At 49.2% G+C, this 19,351-nt stretch overlaps 1 protein-coding gene across 1 annotated transcript in view; it reads left to right on the top strand.

Annotated features, from left to right (window-relative positions):
* Positions 1-19,351, top strand: part of WNK4 (WNK lysine deficient protein kinase 4) — a 59,856-nt gene that overhangs the window by 33,609 nt on the left and 6,896 nt on the right. Inside the window, exons 5-16 of the mRNA XM_081883815.1 lie at positions 104-192; positions 2,863-3,082; positions 4,293-4,614; positions 6,495-6,604; positions 6,723-6,775; positions 8,004-8,145; positions 11,514-11,630; positions 11,725-11,886; positions 12,609-12,666; positions 14,335-14,487; positions 15,926-16,431; positions 18,559-18,655. Coding sequence (XP_081739941.1) covers positions 104-192; positions 2,863-3,082; positions 4,293-4,614; positions 6,495-6,604; positions 6,723-6,775; positions 8,004-8,145; positions 11,514-11,630; positions 11,725-11,886; positions 12,609-12,666; positions 14,335-14,487; positions 15,926-16,431; positions 18,559-18,655 — 2,029 coding nt within the window. The remainder of the gene's footprint in view (positions 1-103; positions 193-2,862; positions 3,083-4,292; positions 4,615-6,494; positions 6,605-6,722; positions 6,776-8,003; positions 8,146-11,513; positions 11,631-11,724; positions 11,887-12,608; positions 12,667-14,334; positions 14,488-15,925; positions 16,432-18,558; positions 18,656-19,351) is intronic.

Genomic DNA, 19,351 nt, shown 5'->3' with positions numbered 1-19,351 from the left:
GGAAGCCTCATGATATCCTGACTTCTGTCCCCCCGCTAACCTCCCCCCAAACCTCTGGACTCCCTGGCCCCATCTGAACTGCCCTCCGTCCCTTTTATCACAGGGCATCAAGCCCAGCAGTTTTCACAATGTGAAGGTGCCTGAACTGAAGGAGATCATCGAGGGTTGCATCCGGATGAACAAGTATGAAAGGTAGGGGAGATCTCCGCCGCTGGCCTGACTTCGGCTACCCTTGGCGGGTAAATGGTTATGGGATCAGGGAAACCTGTTGCTCTCTGGGTTTGGTTGGGCTGCCCCTCATATCACCCCTGCCCAATGGTCAGGCCGGCCGAGGCTGATGGGGGGTTGGAACCCAGCAACTATTCCCCGCCCCTGATACAGGTTACAACCCAAAGAATGATTTTTCTTTAAAGAGGTACTGTATTTTTCGCCCTATAGGACGCACTTTTCCCCCTCCAAAAATGAAGGGGAAATGTGTGTGCGTCCTATGGGGCGAATACAGGCTTTCGCTGAAGCCTGGAGAGCGAGAGGGGTTGGTGCGCACCGACCCATCTTGCTCTCCAGGCTTCAGGAAGCTCTGCGCAGCCCTCGGGAGCCCGGCGCGAAGTCCCGCAGGGCTCTCGACGACTATGCGGAGCTGCTTGCATTCCGAAGCCTGGGACGCGCTGAAGAGCACGCCAGGGCTTCGAACACCTCTTCGCAAGCCTGGGGAGACCGGCGCGACTTCGCGCCGTGCTCCCTAGGCTTGCGGATAGCAGGCTGTTCTGGGGGCTGGGGTCGGGGAAGCTCGGGCTTCCCCCGTGCCAGCCACGCGCCTGGGGGGAAAATATATTTTTTTCTTTATTTCCCCCCCCCCCAAAAAAAACCTAGGTGCGTCCTATGGGGCGAAAAATACGGTGATGATAATGATAATGATAATAATAATAATAATAATAATAATAATAATAATAATAATAATAATAAATATATATATTATTATTTATACCCCACCCATCTGGCTGGGTTTCCCCAGCCACTCTGGTCAGCTCCCAACAGAACACTAAAATACAATAACCTATTAAACATTAAAAGCTTCCCTAAACAGGGGCTGCCTTCAGATGTCTTCTAAAAGTTTGTTAGTTGTTTTTCTCTTTGACATCTGGTGGGAGGACGTTCCACAGGGCGGGTGCCACTACCGAGAAGGCCCTCTGCCTGGTTCCCTGTAACTTGGCTTCTCGCAGCGAGGGAACCGCCAGAAGGCCCTCGGCGCTGGACCTCAATGTCCGGGCAGAACGATGGGGGTGGAGACGCTCCTTCAGGTATACTGGGCCGAGGCCGTTTAGGGCTTTAAAGGTCAGCACCAACATTTTGAATTGTGCTTGGAAACATACAGTACAGGGCTCTTGTTTTGCGAAAACTTGAGGACATTTGGGCAAAGAACAATGGTCCTGGTTGTTGTGGGGTAGAAACCTGGAGACACGTGGAAATGCAGAACACATTGGAAGCCTCATCCCCAACCTGCAGAAAAGGTGTGACACATATTTAAACATGTCACCTGTTATTTTATGCACTTAAGAACGGAAGAAGTCTCTTGCTGGATTGGACGAGTCTGTGGGTCGCGTAAGCAGTGCTCTTTTTCCTATGGGGAAAAAAAAGCTGCCAGTACCACTCAGCCGCAAGTGGGCCAAGGGTGGGTACTCTGCACGTGCTCAGAGGCACGCTGCTCTTGCCCATCATTGCTTAGGCACCGGTGGACAGGCCAACCGTAAGTGACCCACAGGTTTTGGGAGCGACTTTGCGAAGAATGTTGATTACAGGAGGGCTGGAGGCTCTCATTCGTACGAGGGCCTGCCGGTTTTTTTCTCATCCAGCCTTTGGTTGGCCTCTGCTCACAGAGCAGCGTTTTCTGCTGCCCGCCTGCCCCTTCTGTGAGCGACATTCACCACTGTGCTCTCCAGCGGGGAACCGGGGAACCGCTTGCACTTCCTCCTTGTTAGACAACACCGTGAGGCACGTCTGGAAAAGCAGAGCACCGAACGGCTCCTCCGGAGCGTGCTTGCTGTGCCCTCAGTGCTAGTGATTTATTTTTTAAATACAGTGGTACCTTGGTACTCGAACAGCTCGGCTCCCAAACAAATCGACTCTTGAACACCGCAAACCCAGAAGTAAGTGTTCCAGTTTGCAGATGTTTTTCGGAAGCTGAAAGTCCAACACACTTGAGTGCCGGAAGCTCCTGCAGCCAATCGGAAGCCATGCCTTTGTTTTCCAACGGTTTTGAGAGTCGAACAGACTCCCGGAACGGATTAAGTTCGACAACCAAGGTGCCACTGTACCGCAGTATCACTGGAAATTCCATATATCAAATGCTAATGAGAACTTCAACATGCTCCTCAAGAGGACTTTAGGAATTTTTAAAGAACAAACACATAAAATGGGAACTGTGCTCATGGACTAATCTTGAGGTCCAGCTCCGAGGGCCTTCTGGCGGTTCCCTCCCTGCGAGAAGTGAGGTTACAGGGAACCAGGCAGAGGGCCTTCTCTGTAGGGGCACTCGCTCTGTGGAGCGCCCTCCCATCAGATGTCAAGGAAATAAACAACTATCTGACTTTTAGAAGACATCTGAAGGCGGCCCTGTTTAGGGAAGTTTTTAATTTTGATGTTGTATTGTGTTTTTAATATTCTGTTGAGAGCCGGCCAGAGTGGCTAGAGAAACCCAGCCAGATGGGCAGGGTTTAAATATAAATAAATTATTATGGGCCACACAACCCTTCAGCCTCTGCCGGGGATACCTTTTCCCCTCGCGCTCTCTAAGCGTTCCCTTCGCCACCATCCTAATTCTGTGCCCTGCTTTAAATCCGCCTCGCCTCCCTCCCTCTCTTTCAGATACACCATCAAATATCTCCTGGACCACTCCTTCTTCCAAGAGGACACGGGAGTCCACGTGGAGCTGGCTGAAGAGGACGATGGCGTGAAGTCCAACCTGAAGCTGTGGCTGAGAATGGATGACACAAAGAAGCTCCACGGGAAATATAAGGACAACAACGCCCTGGAATTCCGATTCGAGCTCTATAAGGATGTGGCTGAGGAAGTGGCCCAGGAGATGGTACGAGTCGCTGTTCTTCTCAGGGGTCAGGGAGGCTGGTCTGGACTTTAGGGAGTCCAGGAGTTAGAAGGGGCTCATGGGCAGGGAAGACAGGAGAGACCGGAAGTGTTGGGTGGGTTGCAAAAAGGAGAGGTGCCCTGGCTTCGGCCTACCCAGAAGTCACTGGGTACAGTCTCCTCAGTTGCATTTTCTTCAGGATTCTACAGAGTTTGCCTCTTGGGCAATGGCTCCGTAGTTAATTTGTATAAGCACACAACATCATTATGGAATCTTTCATTAGAGGAAAGTGAGTTCATCGCCCATACACCATGGAGGTACAGTGGTACCTCGGTTTTCGAACGTAATCCATTCTGGAAGACTGTTTGACTTCTGAAATGTTTGAAAACAGAAGCATGCATTTCTGGAAGCATTTACGTCCAGAAAACTCAATACAGAACCGGCTTCCAAAATGCGTTTGAAAACCAAAGCAGTTACTTCTGGGCTTTTGATGTTCGAAAGCCGAAACGTTCTACTTCCGAGACGTTCGAAAACCGAGGTACCACTGTAAGTGTATTCCTGGGGCTTGAGGTAGATTAGGACAATGAAATATTAATACTGTACAGTGAACACTTGGGTTGCGAATGTGATCCGTGTAGGATGCACGTTCGCAACCTGCAGCGGCGTGTCTGCGCAAAGCGTGATTTAGCGCTTCTGCGCATGCGCGGCCACTGAAACCCAGAAGTAATCTGTTCCGGTACTTCCGGGTTTCGGCGGTCCGTAACCTGAAAAAACACACCTGAAGTGTCTGTAACTCGAGGTATGACTGTATAGCATTACTTGCTACTAATAATAATTTAATATGGCTCCTCTTTAGGGAGTGGGAAGCACAGTTGTCTCACAGCTAGGGCATTAGAACACGGCATCAAATGAGCTCTCAGATACATTGCATACGTTCCTTTTGCAAGGGCTATGGTCATTCTCACACCGTAACTTTAAAGCATATTCATACCACTTTGAACAGTCATGGCTTCCCCCACAAAGAATCCTGGGAACTGTCGTCCATTTGGGGAGGCTGAGATTTGTTCAGAGCAACAATTCCTAGCCCCCTTCACACAAATGACAGTTCCCGCAATTCTTTGGGGGAAAGTGCATTTGTGCCAGAATTCAAACTCTTGTTTCCTCCAGCTCCTTCACTTCTGTCCCTGCCTGCTCCCACTCCCCACTCTCACAGGTGGTCTTGGGCTTTGTGTGTGAAGCTGACTACAAGCTGGTGGCCAAAGCGGTGCGTGAGCGAGTCCTGGCCATCAAGCGCCAGCGCGAGAAGGCCAAGCGGGCCCAGGAGGAGCAGAGGCGGCACGAACAGGCTCCTGACATCCTTCATCTGCTGGACCTAGACTCTCCGCCCCCTCTCAGCCCTGCCCAGCCCTCGGCACCCACCACGCCTGGATCCGGGGATTCTGCACTCGGCCCAACTTTCCCCCCTGAGCCGGAAGAACCAGAGGTCGACCAGCACCAGACTTTCCGATATCAGCATGGCTATTCCTCAGCCACATGTAAGTTCCCTCGCTCCGTCAGCCAAGGGACTCTCTGTAGGCGACTATTACATACGAGAGCATACACGGCGGGTGGCGCTGTGGTCTAAACCACTGAGCCTCTTGGGCTTGCTGATCGGAAGGTCGGTGGTTCGAATCCCCACGATGGAGTGAGCTCCCGTTGCTCGGTCCCAGCTCCTGCCAACCTAGCAGTTCGAAAGCACACCAGTGCAAGTAGATAAATAGGTACCACTCTGGCTGGAAGGTAAATGGTGTTTCCGTGCACTCTGGTTTCTATCAGGGTGTCCCATTGTGCCAGAAGCAATTTAGTCATGCTGGCCACATGACCCAGAAAGCTGTCTGTGGACAAATGCCGGCTCCCTCGGCCTGAAAGCGAGATGAGCACCACAACCCCATAATCGCCTTTGACTGGACTTAACCGTCCAAGGTCCTTTGCCTTTTACCTTTACGAGAGAGTACCAGCATGGTGTAAGTGGTTAGAACGGCAAAATGAATTCAGTGTCACCTCAGCTTGATGCTTCTGAAAGCTGAACCCTCAACGGTGACATGAGGAAATTGTGGAGGGCAGATATTACATTTACCACTTGTTATGCCATTAAGGAAAATTGTGTGAAAATTGTATGGTATTTGACACTCTGACAGTTGGCTAAGATGTGTAGAATGGTCTCAAATAAGTGTTGGAAGCCTATACTGGTGGGAAGGTTCCCTTTTCCCTACCTGGTGGACGTGCAAAAAAGTAATTGGGAGATGATATATAATGAACTTTTTAAAAAAGATGTTCACAATAGATATACCCCCATAGCCAGAAGCATTTCTTCTGGGAATATGTGAAACAGAGATCCCAAAAGTTGGTAAAATTCTTTTTGTGTGCCACCACGGCAGCCAGAGTACTCTATGACAAAAATGGAAAACACCAGAAATCCCAACAAAGGAGGAATGGGTACTCAGAAGTGGCAGAACTCACAGCTAAAATAAGGAATCAGAAAGACAAAATATTTGTGGAAGAATGGAGACCCTTTTCAGTCTATAAAAGAATGCAATATGGCCAAATAAAATTTCAAACAGGTTTTGACTTATGAGCAATGGCAAGGTAATAGAAAATATTGTAGTACAGGATTTAGGTAAATAGATAAGCTTTAAGAGGTTGGAGAGGCAGCGGGGAAGAGAGAGAATTAGACCAACACAGATGTAAGGATGGGAAGCCGCCAGGACAAATAAATAGATTTTGATGTAAATTGTATGTTATATGATCTGAATGTAAATCAATGTAAAATAATAAACATATTTGGGACAAAGTTCCCAGTGAACTTGTAAGTTAGAAGCCAGGCCTGGTCTTTCGTTTCACAGTCACCCTTTTTCTTTCTCATTTCCACCATGGCTGTCAACCGTCCCGTATTTGGCGGGAAAGTCCCTTATCCCAGCGCTGTGTCCTGCTGCTGTCCCTTATTGATGATGTCCCTTACATTTCCCGGGTTTCAAAGAAAGCAGCTCCTCTCCCTCCCTCCCTGCCGGCATGTTGCTTGGCTGCGTTGCTCACCCAATAAGGAGACTAAGAACGACTGGGGGGTGGAGCTTACACGCCTTGTGCCAATCAAATCAGCCGCGTTGCCTGGGGACTTGCTCAGCGCTTCCCAGCGGAGAGGTGACGGTGGTTTTCCTTGCTGCATCCCCTTTGCTGGGTTGCTGCGCTGTGGGAACCACCGCTTGAGGCTTTGTTTGGCTGCTAGCTGGGCTTTCTGCCTTTTGCTCGGAGGGGCTCAGAAGTTGAACATACCTGTGCTCTGAAAATCCCTATTTTTGGCTGCTGGTCCCTTATTTTTGAGGCTGTTGGTCCCTTATTTTCAAATCTATAAGTTGACAGCTATGTTTCTACCCCCCAGCTGATTGTGAGACGGACGGATACCTGAGCTCCTCTGGATTTGTGGATTTGTCCGACTTGCCACAGAGCTGCTCCAGCCCCCCAGTCGCCCCTGAGCATTCCTTTGCTTCGGTGAGTGGCAGTGCCGACCCCTGGCATGGGCGGCCATAGTGCCCCTGTGCGCTATGAACTAGGGAGGTGTCGAATTGTCACGGTAACCTGCCTTCAACGGTGGTTTTTATATCCCCAGACCATTGCTGTGAGCGTGAACTCCATCAGTGACTTTCCTTCCCCTGGGGACAGGTAAGGACATGCCGGATTGCTGTGGAGAGATAATTTGCTGCAGGGTTAGGGTTGCTGGGAACGTGAGGAGATACAGTGGTACCTCTGGTTATGAACTTATTTATTATTATTATTATTACTTATACCCCGTCCATCTGGCTGAGTTTCCCCAGCCACTCTGGGCGGCTTCCAATTGAGTGTTTAAAAAAATACAGCATTAAATATTAAAAACTTCCCTCAACAGGGCTGCCTTCAGATGTCTTTTAAAGATAAGATTTCCTTCACATCTGAAGGGAGGGCGTTCTACAGGATGGGCGCCACTACGGAGAAGGCCCTCTGTCTGGTTCCCTGTAACCTCACTTCTCGCAATGAGGGAACCGCCAGAAGGCCCTCGGAGCTGGACCTCCGTGTCCATGCTGAACGATGGGGGTGGAGATGTTCCTTCAGGTATACAGGACCGAGGCCGTTTAGGGCTTTAAAGGTCAGCACCAACACTTTGAATTGTGCTCGGAAACGTACTGGGAGCCAATGTAGGTCTTTTAAGAAAGGTGTTATGTGATCCCGGCGGTCACTCCCAGTCACCAGTCTAGCTGCCGCATTCTGGATTAGTTGCAGTTTCTGGGTCACCTTCAAAGGTAGCCCCACGTAGAGCGCATCGCAGTAGTCCAAGTGGGAGATAACTGAACCTGAAACCGTTCTTAACCTGAGGTACCACTTTAGCTAATAGGGCCTGCCGCTGCACCGCCAGCACATGATTTCTGTCCTGTCCTCATTCTGAGGTACAGTTCTTAACCCGAGGTGCTACTTCCAGGTTAGCGGAGTCTGTAACCCGAAGTGTTTGTAACCCAAGATACCACTGTACCTGCTTTTCTCACATTCCTCATCCCAAGCCTTGCTGTGTAGCTTGTGGGGTGGTGTCAGAGGCATAGCGTGAGGCAGGCAGAGGGGTCATGGACCCGGGCGCACGATTTTGAGGGAGTTGAATTAGGTGGCTCCATCACCAAGGCCACAGCCGCAGGGAGGCGAGCTGCATCTGGGCCGGGCCTTTGGGGCGATGGCGCCTCCTTCTCCTCATGACTGGTAAAGGATGCCCACATGTACCCTTGCCATAGATTCACCCGTCCTGGCACTGCGAGATAGAAAGAGCAGAGAGGGATTCAGAGGGGCAGTAAGCCGAGGCGCCTTTCGTCATGTGTGCCCAGGTCATTTGCTCACATTTCACTTCCTGTTTTGGTCGCCCGTGACGCAGCTACACGTCCGACGTAGCGTCTGGCTTGAGCGATGGTTACGAGGGTATCTCTGCGAGCGAGCGCCGAGCAAAGCCCCTGGCCAAGAAGGGGTCTGGAAGACTGCTGCGCCGCCGTGCCCGATCTCGCCTACGCATCACAAACGTGAGCGCTGCCCGCATTGCGACAGGTTTAGGTGCTATGTGTCCTGATCGGTGGGATATTCGTGTGTGGTTCTGAACTCCCATCTCCACTGGGCTAATATATATCCTGTGGTTCTCAGCTGGTTAGGTTTCCTGACTGACTGACAGTGGGCTGGATCCAGACTTAGTTGTGCTTTGAGTAGACCCACTGGAATTCAAGCCCCATGGATTGCAGTGGGCCTGCTCTTGACATGACTAATTGACTAATCATGGATTCAACACTGTATTTTTCCCCCCAGAGTGAGACAGCCGGAGCTCACATGAATTACTGGTGTTCGAAGGAAAGGCTACTGTCAGGGAGCTGCCATCAGTACTGGAGGGGGAGAGCGAAAGCCAGAGGGATTCCAGAGAGCGTCCAGGGATCAGGAGAAGCAGCTCATCTGGGGAAAAGAATCAGCGTAGTACCAGTGGAGAAGGGGGGCAGGTGGGGGAAGTGGCGAGGCGGTCCCATGACTCCTTGCCTGGGACCAGCGGGGAGAGTAGGGGTCCTTCGTTGCCCACGCCCTCCCTGCGCAGAAGGCTTTCGCGCAGAGAGAGTAGGAGGAGACTAGGCGTCAAAGAGCTTCTTTGCTAGAAGAAGTTTAAGGAACGCCCACTGACGGATTCTGCCAGCAATTGAGTCAGCCACAGGTGAGTGGCTGTCCGGACAGAAAAGGTTCACTTTGGCAACCCAGCCAGGTGTTTGCACCAAGCCGGGGAGATAGGCACCTGCTTACGCACCAGCAACCCCTTAGAACCATTACAGCTGCCATTAATGTTTTCATTTTGCAGGGGGGACAACAGAAAAAAGGAACCCTTTGAAAACCATATGAAAACACAAAGCACCTTGTCCTCTCCCTTCCTTTCCGGCCGTTGTGAGGGAAACCCCGCCAGATGGGCGGGGTATAAATAAATTATTATCATTATTATTGGGCGGGGTATAAATAAATTATTATTATTATTATTATTATTATTATTATTATTATTATTTATTTCCAAGCTTCAGAATTCAAATACCTTCAAAGAGCCAAACCCAGTCATTTCGGCAGCTGATTGATTGCAGCCTGTTATATATCATTTCAGGAGCACCTCCTTATAAATGCCAATATTCCAAATTAATGAGGAACCAGTCACTAATCTTGCCGGAGACAGAGGCAGACACACTCCCAGGTCGCACCCGCTCTTGTCTTTCAAGTTGGCAGACACAAGCTTAAGCAGCACAGTGGGATGCAGTGAGCTTCCCAGAACCCCCTGAGGAGCAATTGCCAGGAATTTTACCTCATAAATCCTGACTTTCCCCTGCCTAAACCTCCCCACTGCCCTAGAGGGCAGTGGAGAGCTGCTGCCATTAATCGTGACGTCAGGAGGAAACCCTCTTGACCTTGATTTTAAATGAGCTGTGTCACTTGCACGTGATTCTAATCGTTCAGTGAGTGCTGCGTTATCTTCAAGCCGAAAGGCAAATTATTGGGCTAGCTTTGAGTACAAACTGCTGTGTGGGCACCAGTTCATTGCTCTCCCAGCTTCCCAGCCAGGGGCGAACGAAGGTGTCGTGACACCCAGGGCAGGCCGTCGCTACATAGGGCGCTTGTGCGGCATTTCTATGTACGACGCATGCGCTGTATGTAGCGACGCCGCACATGAGCTGTATATAGTGGTTTGCTGGCGCTCTAGCACCATACGGACGGTGCTGGGATCCTCTGCTGCAGCCACGAACGAAGGATCCTCTACATGCGGCTGTAGCGGCAACAGAGGGATCCCACCGCCGTCCGTACAGCGCTTGAGTGGCGCTGGTGGCAAACCGCTATGTACAGCGTATGTGCGGCGTTGTTACAGTGCATGTGTGTGACGCTGCAGGGTGCCTTCTTGTCACACACACCCCCTACAGACATGGCATAAAGTTACATCGTGCAAGAGAGTGTATTCAGAAAGGACTCATTCAGGTGTCCTACATGCCAGGAAATGAAATTCCTGCAGATCTGTCGTCTAAGGTTGTTAACAGAGAACAACTTAAGGTTTATGTACAGAGGTTGCAGTTGGGTTGCAGGTACGACAGGTTCCACGGAAAGGGGGAGGGTGCTAGGATATAGTTCTGTTCCACCTTAAAAGGGAACAGGCATGACTGTTGTGTGTCACATGCCTGTTTACTTCCAGCACTTGCTGGGAACTTCCATTTGTATATAGCTTTTGTGTTGCTGCTGTTTTGCTGGACACGAAGGGAAGCAGACATGTTTCCTTTGTTCCTGAACTATGCTGAATAAATGCTGTAAATATGCTTACACATTTCTCTGTCCGCCACTTCTGCTGTGAGAAGATTTATGCACTCTGCTGATAGAGCGTGCACGGGTCTCTAAACGTATCTGAGGCTCGTGTCGCTGATTGATGCTGTTCCAAGGGAGACCGGTGATCGTCCAGCTGCCGGCCAGTGGCTGGAACCAGCTGGGGGCCTGCCTGCTGCCCCCGCCTCCCCAGGAGTATCCCAACAGGCACCTGGGGCACACTGCCCCCCCCCCTGCACCTCCGTTGCGATGCCACTGTTCCCAGCACCAACACCCTGGGAACAGGATGCTGAATTAAATAGGGCATTGGCCTGATCCAAGAAGTCTTTTCTTATGTGACTTCTTCAGATCTAGTGTATTTGTTTTTAGACTCTTAAAATCAAGTGGCAGTTCAGACAACTGTTTTCCTTCCTGCATAAGGACAGCCTGCTGGATGAGGCCAATGGCCCAACCAGTTTGCATCCTGTACTCACAGTGGCCACGCCTTTCCTGTGGTTTTCAGCTACTGGGCTTTGGAAGATTTGCTGCCTCCGAAACATAACTGGCCACCCAGCAGGCATAATTCATCTGCAAACGAAAGCCAGAACTGGTCGGAAACGTATTTCAGTCTGTTCATCCAGTGGACTTGGGGAAAGGGGCATGCACCATTTCGTCCTTTCGCCTGCAAGGTTCTAGGTCAGGGGTCCGCAAACTAAGGCCCACGGGACTCGTTTATCTGGCCCAGCGCTGTGCTGCGCGGCTACCCACTTCCGGGTCAGAGGAGCACCGGAAATAGCTTGTGCGCATGCGTTATTTGCGCATGCGCACGCGTTATTTCTGGTGCTCATCCAGATTGGAGGAGGCCCATTCACATGCACACAAGCTATTTCCGGTGCTCCTCCGACCCGGAAGTGCGCTGGAAATAGCGTGTGGGCATGCGCTCCCCTCCCTCTGGCCCGCCACGCGATTGGCGCTGGAGACACCGGCCCGAGGCGCGGTAAGTTTGCTGACCCCTTTTCTAGGTGGTTGGATAGTCTCAAGAGTCTCCGTGTGGTAGTGTTGTTGTTTAATTTGCAACCTTCCATGTGTGCAGATGCCAGTCCAGAATGACCGAGTGGTTGAGTGCCAGCTGCAAACGTACAACAACAAGATGGTGACCTTCAAATTTGACCTGGATGGAGACAGCCCAGAGGAGATTGCCGCTGTCATGGTGAGGACGCAGGGTTTTCACATTTCGGTAAGATTTTGATGTGCTCTCTCCTGACTCTGACTCCTCTCCCCCATTGTGTCTCCGTCTTCTTCAGGTTGCCAAGGAATTCATCCTGAAATCTGAGCAGGAGGGATTCATCCGGAGAATCCGTGATATTATCCAGCGTGTGGGGACCCTCCTGAGCAAAGACCTGGGGTCTCTGGGCAGCCCTGAAACAGGGAGCCTGTCCCCAATTTTGGCTGCTGATGGACTCTCGGTGAGTGCCAGACCCACGGAAGTCGGGGGAAGTTAGGTAGCCTCCTGGATGTTTCAGCCCTGATCTCCCCCTCTGGTTTCAGTGAAGCCAGAATGAAGTCCAGCAAACCTTTTAGACGCACAGATGTGCTTTGTCAGTTGTTTAAAATGGACTTACAGGTGTCCTTCCCACTTCCCCATTTTGAATTTTATTGTTATTCATGTTTTTATACTGTATTTTATGCTCCTTTTATAATTAAGTGTTTTAAATTTGTTGTTAGCCTCCCTGAGTCTGGTTTTTGAACAGGGAAGGGCGGGGTATAAATAAAAATTTAGTATTATTTATTATTCCCTGTCAAATTGAGTAAAGATCCCTTCCCACAGCTTCCGGCAGCTTTTTCCTTGTTTCCTCCTCCCTCAGAATGTGAGGCCTATTTTCCCTGCAGAGACAGGGCGGGTGGGACGAGGAGGAAGGGTCCAAGCCCTTCTGAATGCGACACCCTGAGCAGAAAAACCTTCCGTTTAATCCCAGGTTTATGGTGGTTGGTATGTGAAAAGGTAAAGGCGCTCTGCACGTGGTCCGAAGTGTGCTTGTTTTATTACTTTACACATTTCAGGCCTAATTTCAGAGTAATCCCTGCCGGCAAACTAGCCCTCTGTGCCTTTGCTTTCATCCATATGATGTTTTGGATTTCTCCTGGGCCCAACGAAAACATTTTATTTTTTAATTCTGTGTCATTGTAGGGTGAGCTGCCTCCGCAAGGCCTCTCGCGCTCCATCTCTTCATCCTCATCTCTTAGCGGTATGTAACCCAACACCTTCCATACCCCCAGATTAGCACACCTGTGCCCTTTTCTTAACCAGGGCTGGTCTCTGAAGTTAACCGTCAAATTGAATGGGAGAAAGGGTGAAAGGCAAGGGTCCACACGTTGATCTGGAACCATAATTCAAGAGAATATTTCTCAGGGGATGTCAGCTTCTTCAGTCTGCCTCATGCATGGGCCATCCCTGATATTACAGTACTCAGTCTGGTTCTGCCACACGCACAATTGGAATAATGGAAGGGTTGGTATTTCAGGGGTTCTCATCTCTGCTCTATCTGATTCAAGAGGTGCAATCTCTCCTGGGACCTTCATCATTTAAGAAAATAGGTGTGCATGGGTACAGGGAATGGATGGGGCGTCACAGGACTCTATGCCTCTTTCTACAGCAACTCGTGAGTCAGAAAGAGAGCTAGGCTAAAAGCAGGGAGAGATAACAACAACAACTTATTTATATGCCGTCCATCTGACTGGTTCCCCAGCCACTCTGGGCAGCTTCCAACAAATTAAAATCATTAAGCACAGTAAAATATCAAACACTGAAAACTTCCCTATACAGGGCTGCCTTGAGAAGTCTTCTAAAAGTCAGATAAGCTGTTTATTTCCTTGACATTTGATGGCAGGGCGTTCCACAACTACTGAAAATGCCTTCTGCCTGGTTCCCTGCAACCTCACTTCTTGCAGTGAGGGAACCAGCAGAAGGCCCTCGGAGCTGGACCTCAGTGTCCAGGCTGATCGATGGGGGTGGAGACGCTCCTTCAGGTATATTGGGCCAAAGCAGTTGAGGGCCTTAAAGGTCTGCACCAACACTTTGAGTTGTGCTCGGAAATGTACTGGGAGCCAGTGATGATCTTTTAGGAACAGTGTGAGGAGTACCTTAAGGAGAAAAGAAGCTATAGCTGGTGGTTATCAGACTGGCCTTTCTCCTTGTTTCAGATTTTGCATATAATTTTAAATTAAATTTTCTGTTTTATAATTTAAAGTACTCATTTTTACATCCTTATGGTATCAATGACTTCCCTTCTTCTCTGTCCATGGTTCATTTTACATATCATAAATCCCTGCATATTTTACAAAAACTATACCATTCATTATTCCATTATTACACCCCTCATAACTTTTTTATACTGTTGAATTTATCTTAATGCTGTCAGCTTTTTCAGCTGCACGCAGTTATTTCCCATATATTCAATAAACGTTTTCTAGTCTTCTCTAAACATATGTTCTTCTTGGTCTCTTATTCTATATGTTAAGTCTGCAAGCTGTGTATATTCTGTCTACCTAAGTTGCTGTTCTTCTTTGGTTGGGACCTCGCTTGTTTTCCATTTTTGGGCTAACAAAACACGGGCCGCAGTGGTAGCATGCAAAAATAACCTTTTTTGACACCTGGGAATTTCAGTCTGCATTATCCCCAACAGAAAGGACTCTGGGGGTGTTTTGGAAAGCACTTTTAAACATTTTTAAAAATTCATTATAGATCATTTCCCAATACAGTGGTACCTCGGGTTACAGACGCTTCAGGTTACAGACTCTGCTAACGCAGAAATAGTACCTCGGGTTAAGAACTTTGCTTCAGGATGAGAACAGAAATGGCGCAGAGGCAGCGGGAGGCCCCATTAGCTAAAGTGGTGCTTTGCTCCTTGTTTCAGATTTTGGTTGCTCCAGCCCTGGGCAGTCGGTCACGTCCCCCGTCCAAGCTTCTCTGGCAGACCCCGTCTCTGAGAACGAGTCCTTCAGCTCCAGGGTTCCTCCTCCAAGTACCCAGAACTTTGGGCTGCCTTTGCTTTCAACAGTACCCACAGGTAAAACCAATCTGTTTCCAGCTCCCTGCTATTTGTAGAAATGCCCAGGCAAGTGTCAGCCTGGGAGCCTTATCGCTCCTGCTTTCCCATGGGACATCAGTCCAGTTCTTTGAACCGCGGAACACGGGTTGGATATCTTAAGTATTTAGCAAGGAAATGGGATGGTCCGTTGCAAACAGAGGGTTTGGAGGCTAGATGGGTGTGGGTGTGAATCCTGAACAAATACACCGAATCGGACACGCTGTCATATAGGAGTGTGTGGGTTTTTAAAGAGGTTTTCTGGGTTTGGAGAAACGTGTAGGCCGATTCTGGCAAAATATCCAATCTTCTGTAGGAGACAGCTGTGTATCATCCATAATTTTATTAAGAGAATTTTAATGGTTAAGCAGGCCATCCATCTCCTTTCTGTATATAGTTTTAGTTCCGTTACTGTTTTAACTACAGTCGTACCTTGGAAGTCGAACGGAATCCGTTCTGGAAGTCCGTTCGACTCCCAAAATGTTCGGAAATCAAAGTGCGGCTTCTGATTGGCTGCAGGAAGCTCTTGCAGCCAATCGGAAGCTGCGGAAGCCTCGCTAGACATTTTGCTACAGAAAATAGTTCGAAAGCTGGAACACTCACTTCCGGGTTTCGGTCATTCGGGAGCCGATTTTTTACGGGAGCCAAGGTGTTTGAGATCCAAGGTACGACTGTATTTCTTAATTATTGTCTCCCCCCCCCCCGTGTTTTTAAGGATTCTTGCTTTTATCTGTAAGCCGCCTGGAGTCCCACCATCAGGGAAAAGGCAAGGTAGAAAGAAACATAAAATGATGGTGATGATTTATAAATACAGTGGTACCTCGGATTACATACGCTTCAGGTTACAGACGCTTCAGGTTACAGACTCCGCTAACCCAGAAATAGTACCTCGGGTTAAGAACTTCAGGATGAGAACAGAAATCGTGCTCTGGCGGTGTGGCGGCAGCAGGAGGCCCCGGTAGCTAAAGTGGTGCTTCAGGTTAAGAACAGTTTCAGGTCATATGTTTAATTTCATAATGTGAAGATCTAAGGATGTTAATGTTTAAGTTAAATTTTATAAGAACTGTGATTTGGAAAACCGTTAAAAGGATATGCAATGAAATTCAACCAAGGGGAAGCGAGGAAGTCACTTAACAACGTTAATAAGTGTAATTATTAACAAGGCTATTATTTATGTTTCTCTTATGTGTTTGTTTGTTTATAATGTTGTGAAAACCAATAAACAAATGGGGGGGGGAGAACAGTTTCAGGTTAAGAATGGACCTTCAGAACGAATTAAGTTCATAACCTGAAGTACCACTGTAAATAAAAACAAAGGCATCTCGCTTGGCCGCCCTGCCAACAAGGGCTTTGTGTTCTGCAAAGATGCTGTTTCCTTGCTTCTCCTGCTCACCTGCCAAATCTGCCTTCCTCCTTACAGGTGTCCCCTGTGTTCCGGCACAGACTTGGCCGCCGTACCACATGCTGCCGCCAGCTCCTGCCACGCCTCCGTACCTCTTCCCTGTTCCCCAGCCCATCACCCCGCTGAGCCCCCTCCTCCCCACGCTGTCCCTCCCTCCGCCCCCCGCCCAGCCAGTCATCCCCGCCGTACAGCCTCCCGCCGCCCCGCTCTGGACCCCTTCCACGTCCCCGCTGCTCTCTCTTGCCAATGTCTTCTCCTTGGCAGTGATGAGCGTGGCTCAGTCCCTTCTTCCCGCCGTGACGGCAGCTTCCGCCCAGGGGGGGCCTCTCTACACCTCGCCGGTCTCGCAGTCTCCGGTGCTATGTCCACCTAGCCCATCTCCCGCGCGATTCGTCTACCCCGAGGTCATGGTTCCTCCTGCCAAACCGGCCCAGCTAGTCAACGGGACGTTGGGGATGCCAGCACCTTCAGGCTCTCTGCCATCCCTGAGTACGCCAACCACCAGCAGGCCTGATGATGGCATGGTGAGTGTGCAGATGTGCGTGCAGGCGTCTTCCCGCCCCCCGGACTTGCGCATGACCGTGTGCGCATGCGGTGCTGGGAAATAACGAAATGGAACTATCTCAGGAAGCAGCATGAGAGAGCTGGAGAGCAAGGCTGGGTGATAACCTGGTTTACAACGCCGTAATATATCCCTCAGGGACGCGGGTAGTGCTGTGGGTTAAACAACAGAGCTTAGGACTTGCTGATCAGAAGGTCAGCGGTTAGAATCCCCGCGACGGGGTGAGCTCCCGTTGCTCAGTCCCTGTTCCTGCCAACCTAGCAGTTTGAAAGCACGTCCAAGTGCAAGTAGATAAATAGGTACCGCTCCGGCGGGAAGGTAAACGGCATTTCCGTGCGCTGCTCTGGTTCGCCAGAAGCGGCTTAGTCATGCTGGCCATGACCCGGAAGCTGTACGCCGGCTCTCTTGGCCAATAAAGCAAGATGAGTGCCACAACCCCAGAGTCGGTCACGACTGGACCTAATGGTCAGGGGTACCTTTAATGTAGCCCTCAGGCAGAAGATATAGAAGCATGATTAGTTGCACCAACAGGGTAAAGAACAGCTTCTATCTGTGGGCTGTTAGGCTGCTGAATGAAAAGATAACAACATGACTTTCAGGTTTGGTGTGTGTGTGTGTAAGTAAATGAAGGGAATTAAGACTAAGAGAGCTGAGTGAGGGGTGTTTGTGTAATCTCACTGTATACAAGTTGTACAAGTGACTATAAAGTATTTCAAATGTACCGCCAGCTAAACATTGCAATACCTTGGTACCTTGGTTCTCAAACTTAATCTGTTCCGGAAGGCCGTTCCAAAAGCAAAGCGTTCCAAAAGCAAGGCAGCTTTCCCATAGAAAGTAATGTAAAATGGGTTAATCCATTCCGGACGATTAATGGCAACCCCTCAAACAGCCATTTAACATGAATTTTACTATCTAACGAGACCATGGATCCATAAAATGAAAACAATAAAACAATGTACTGCAGTCACACAATCAATCAGTAGCTGAACTGGGTACAACAGTCACAAAAAAGAGCCAGCTTCTACCTCTGCTGACATAGTTCCATCGTTATTTCAAACGTCGTGATATAGCAGTATATCGCAATATTTAGCTGGTGGTATATCGTGAAATTGAAAACCAGCCATCACCCAGCTCCTTTATGTAGTTCCACCGTTATTTCAAGCATTGTGATATAGCGGTATATCACAATATTTAGCTGGCGATATATCGTGAAGTTGAAAACCAGCCATCACCCAGCCCTACTGTTCCCCTATACATAGTACCATCGTTATTTCAAACGTCGCGCTATATCGGTATATCGCAATATTTAGCTGACAATATATTGTGAAGTTGAAAACCAGCCATCACCCAGCCCAACTGTTCCCCTTTACATAGTACCATCGTTTTTTCAAACATTGTGATATATCGGTACAGTGGTGCCCCGCAAGACGGAAAACCCGCTAGACAAAAGGATTTTCCGTTTTGGAGGTGCTTCGCAAAACGAATTTCCTATGGGCTTGCTTCGCAAGACGAAAATGTCTTGCGAGTTCCTGCGGGGGTTTTTTCCTCCCCCCTCCCTTTTCCCCAAGCCACTAAGCCGCTTATCAGCTGATCCGCTAAGCCGCTTATCAGCTGATCCACTAAGCCGCTTATCAGCTGATCCGCTAAGCCGCTTAACAGCTGATCCGCTAAGTCGCTTATCAGCTGATCCACTAAGCCGCTTAACAGCTGATCTGCTAAGCCGTTAATCCGCTTATCAGCTCATCCGCTAAGCCGCTTAACAGCTGATCCGCTAAGCCCGCTAAGCCGCTAATAGCGCTAATCCGCTAAGGGGCTTGCTTCGCAAGACAAAAAAACCGCAAGATGAAGAGACTCGCGGAACAGATTCTTTTCGTCTTGCGAGGCACCACTGTATATCACAATATTTAGCTGACGATACATTGTGAAGTTGAAAACAAGGTATCACCCCAAGCAGATTAGTTGTCCCAGGGTGTGGGTGCTAAATGTGGGTGTCCAGGAGGCAGGGAACTAACATTAGGTCCAGCGAATGGGGTGGAAATGGGGAGGTTCTGTACTGACGTCTCACACAAACCAAACTTTCTCTCAACAGGTGCCTCCTGCCTCCTCCTGGTCTGGGTCACTGCTCAGTGCGCCAGATTCTTCCACCTCCAAGCTGCCGCCACCTCGGCTCTCACCCATCAATGAAGGTGTGGAGTGTTTGGGGGCCAGAGATAAATCTTTGCGGCTGTGGCAATAGGGTGCACAACTGTTTGGGGCAGCAGCGGGGCTTGAGAATGCAGCTGTCTTCAGCACAGCGTTCCGCCTACAGTCCTGGAAACGTATTCTCTGTGCTCAAGAAAACGCAAACTAGGAATGGAGAGACCTCTCACTGTGGTGGCCTTTTCACCTTTGCAAAGCTAAGCAGGGTCCGCCATGGTTTCAAATGGGATGGGGGACGGCATGTTGAGATTCCTGCATTGCCAGGGGGGTTGGGAGATATGACACCCAGGGTCCCTTCTGATTCTGTGATTCTCGCTTGGCAACTGCAGCCGCGCTCCTTTGGAATAAGAGGAACGAGCGCTTAGGGGAGAGATTTATGGCTTCAGGGCATTTTACGTTATTAAGCTTTATGAGACTGAAATTTATTAATAAGAGTTTTCAGCATATGATACGTTAAAAGCCAAACTAATCTAAAAAGCAATAATACAAAACAATACAAAGAACAGAGGGGAAAGTAAATAATAATAACAAACAATATTAGCAAGAATCGTAATGAAACACAAAATTAAGTATATATATATAGTCCTCTATTTTACCTTAATCTTCAAACCACATACAAAGAAGTGAGTCTTCCCACCTCTCATTTGGGAGAGTTTTCCCACTTCCTCAACCTGAGGAAAACC

This window comes from Podarcis melisellensis, assembly GCF_964234715.1.
Source record: "Podarcis melisellensis genome assembly, chromosome: 13".
NCBI classification, from domain to species: domain Eukaryota; kingdom Metazoa; phylum Chordata; class Lepidosauria; order Squamata; family Lacertidae; genus Podarcis; species Podarcis melisellensis.
Note: the sequence above shows the minus strand (reverse complement) of the source record. Positions and strands in the feature narration are given on the sequence as shown.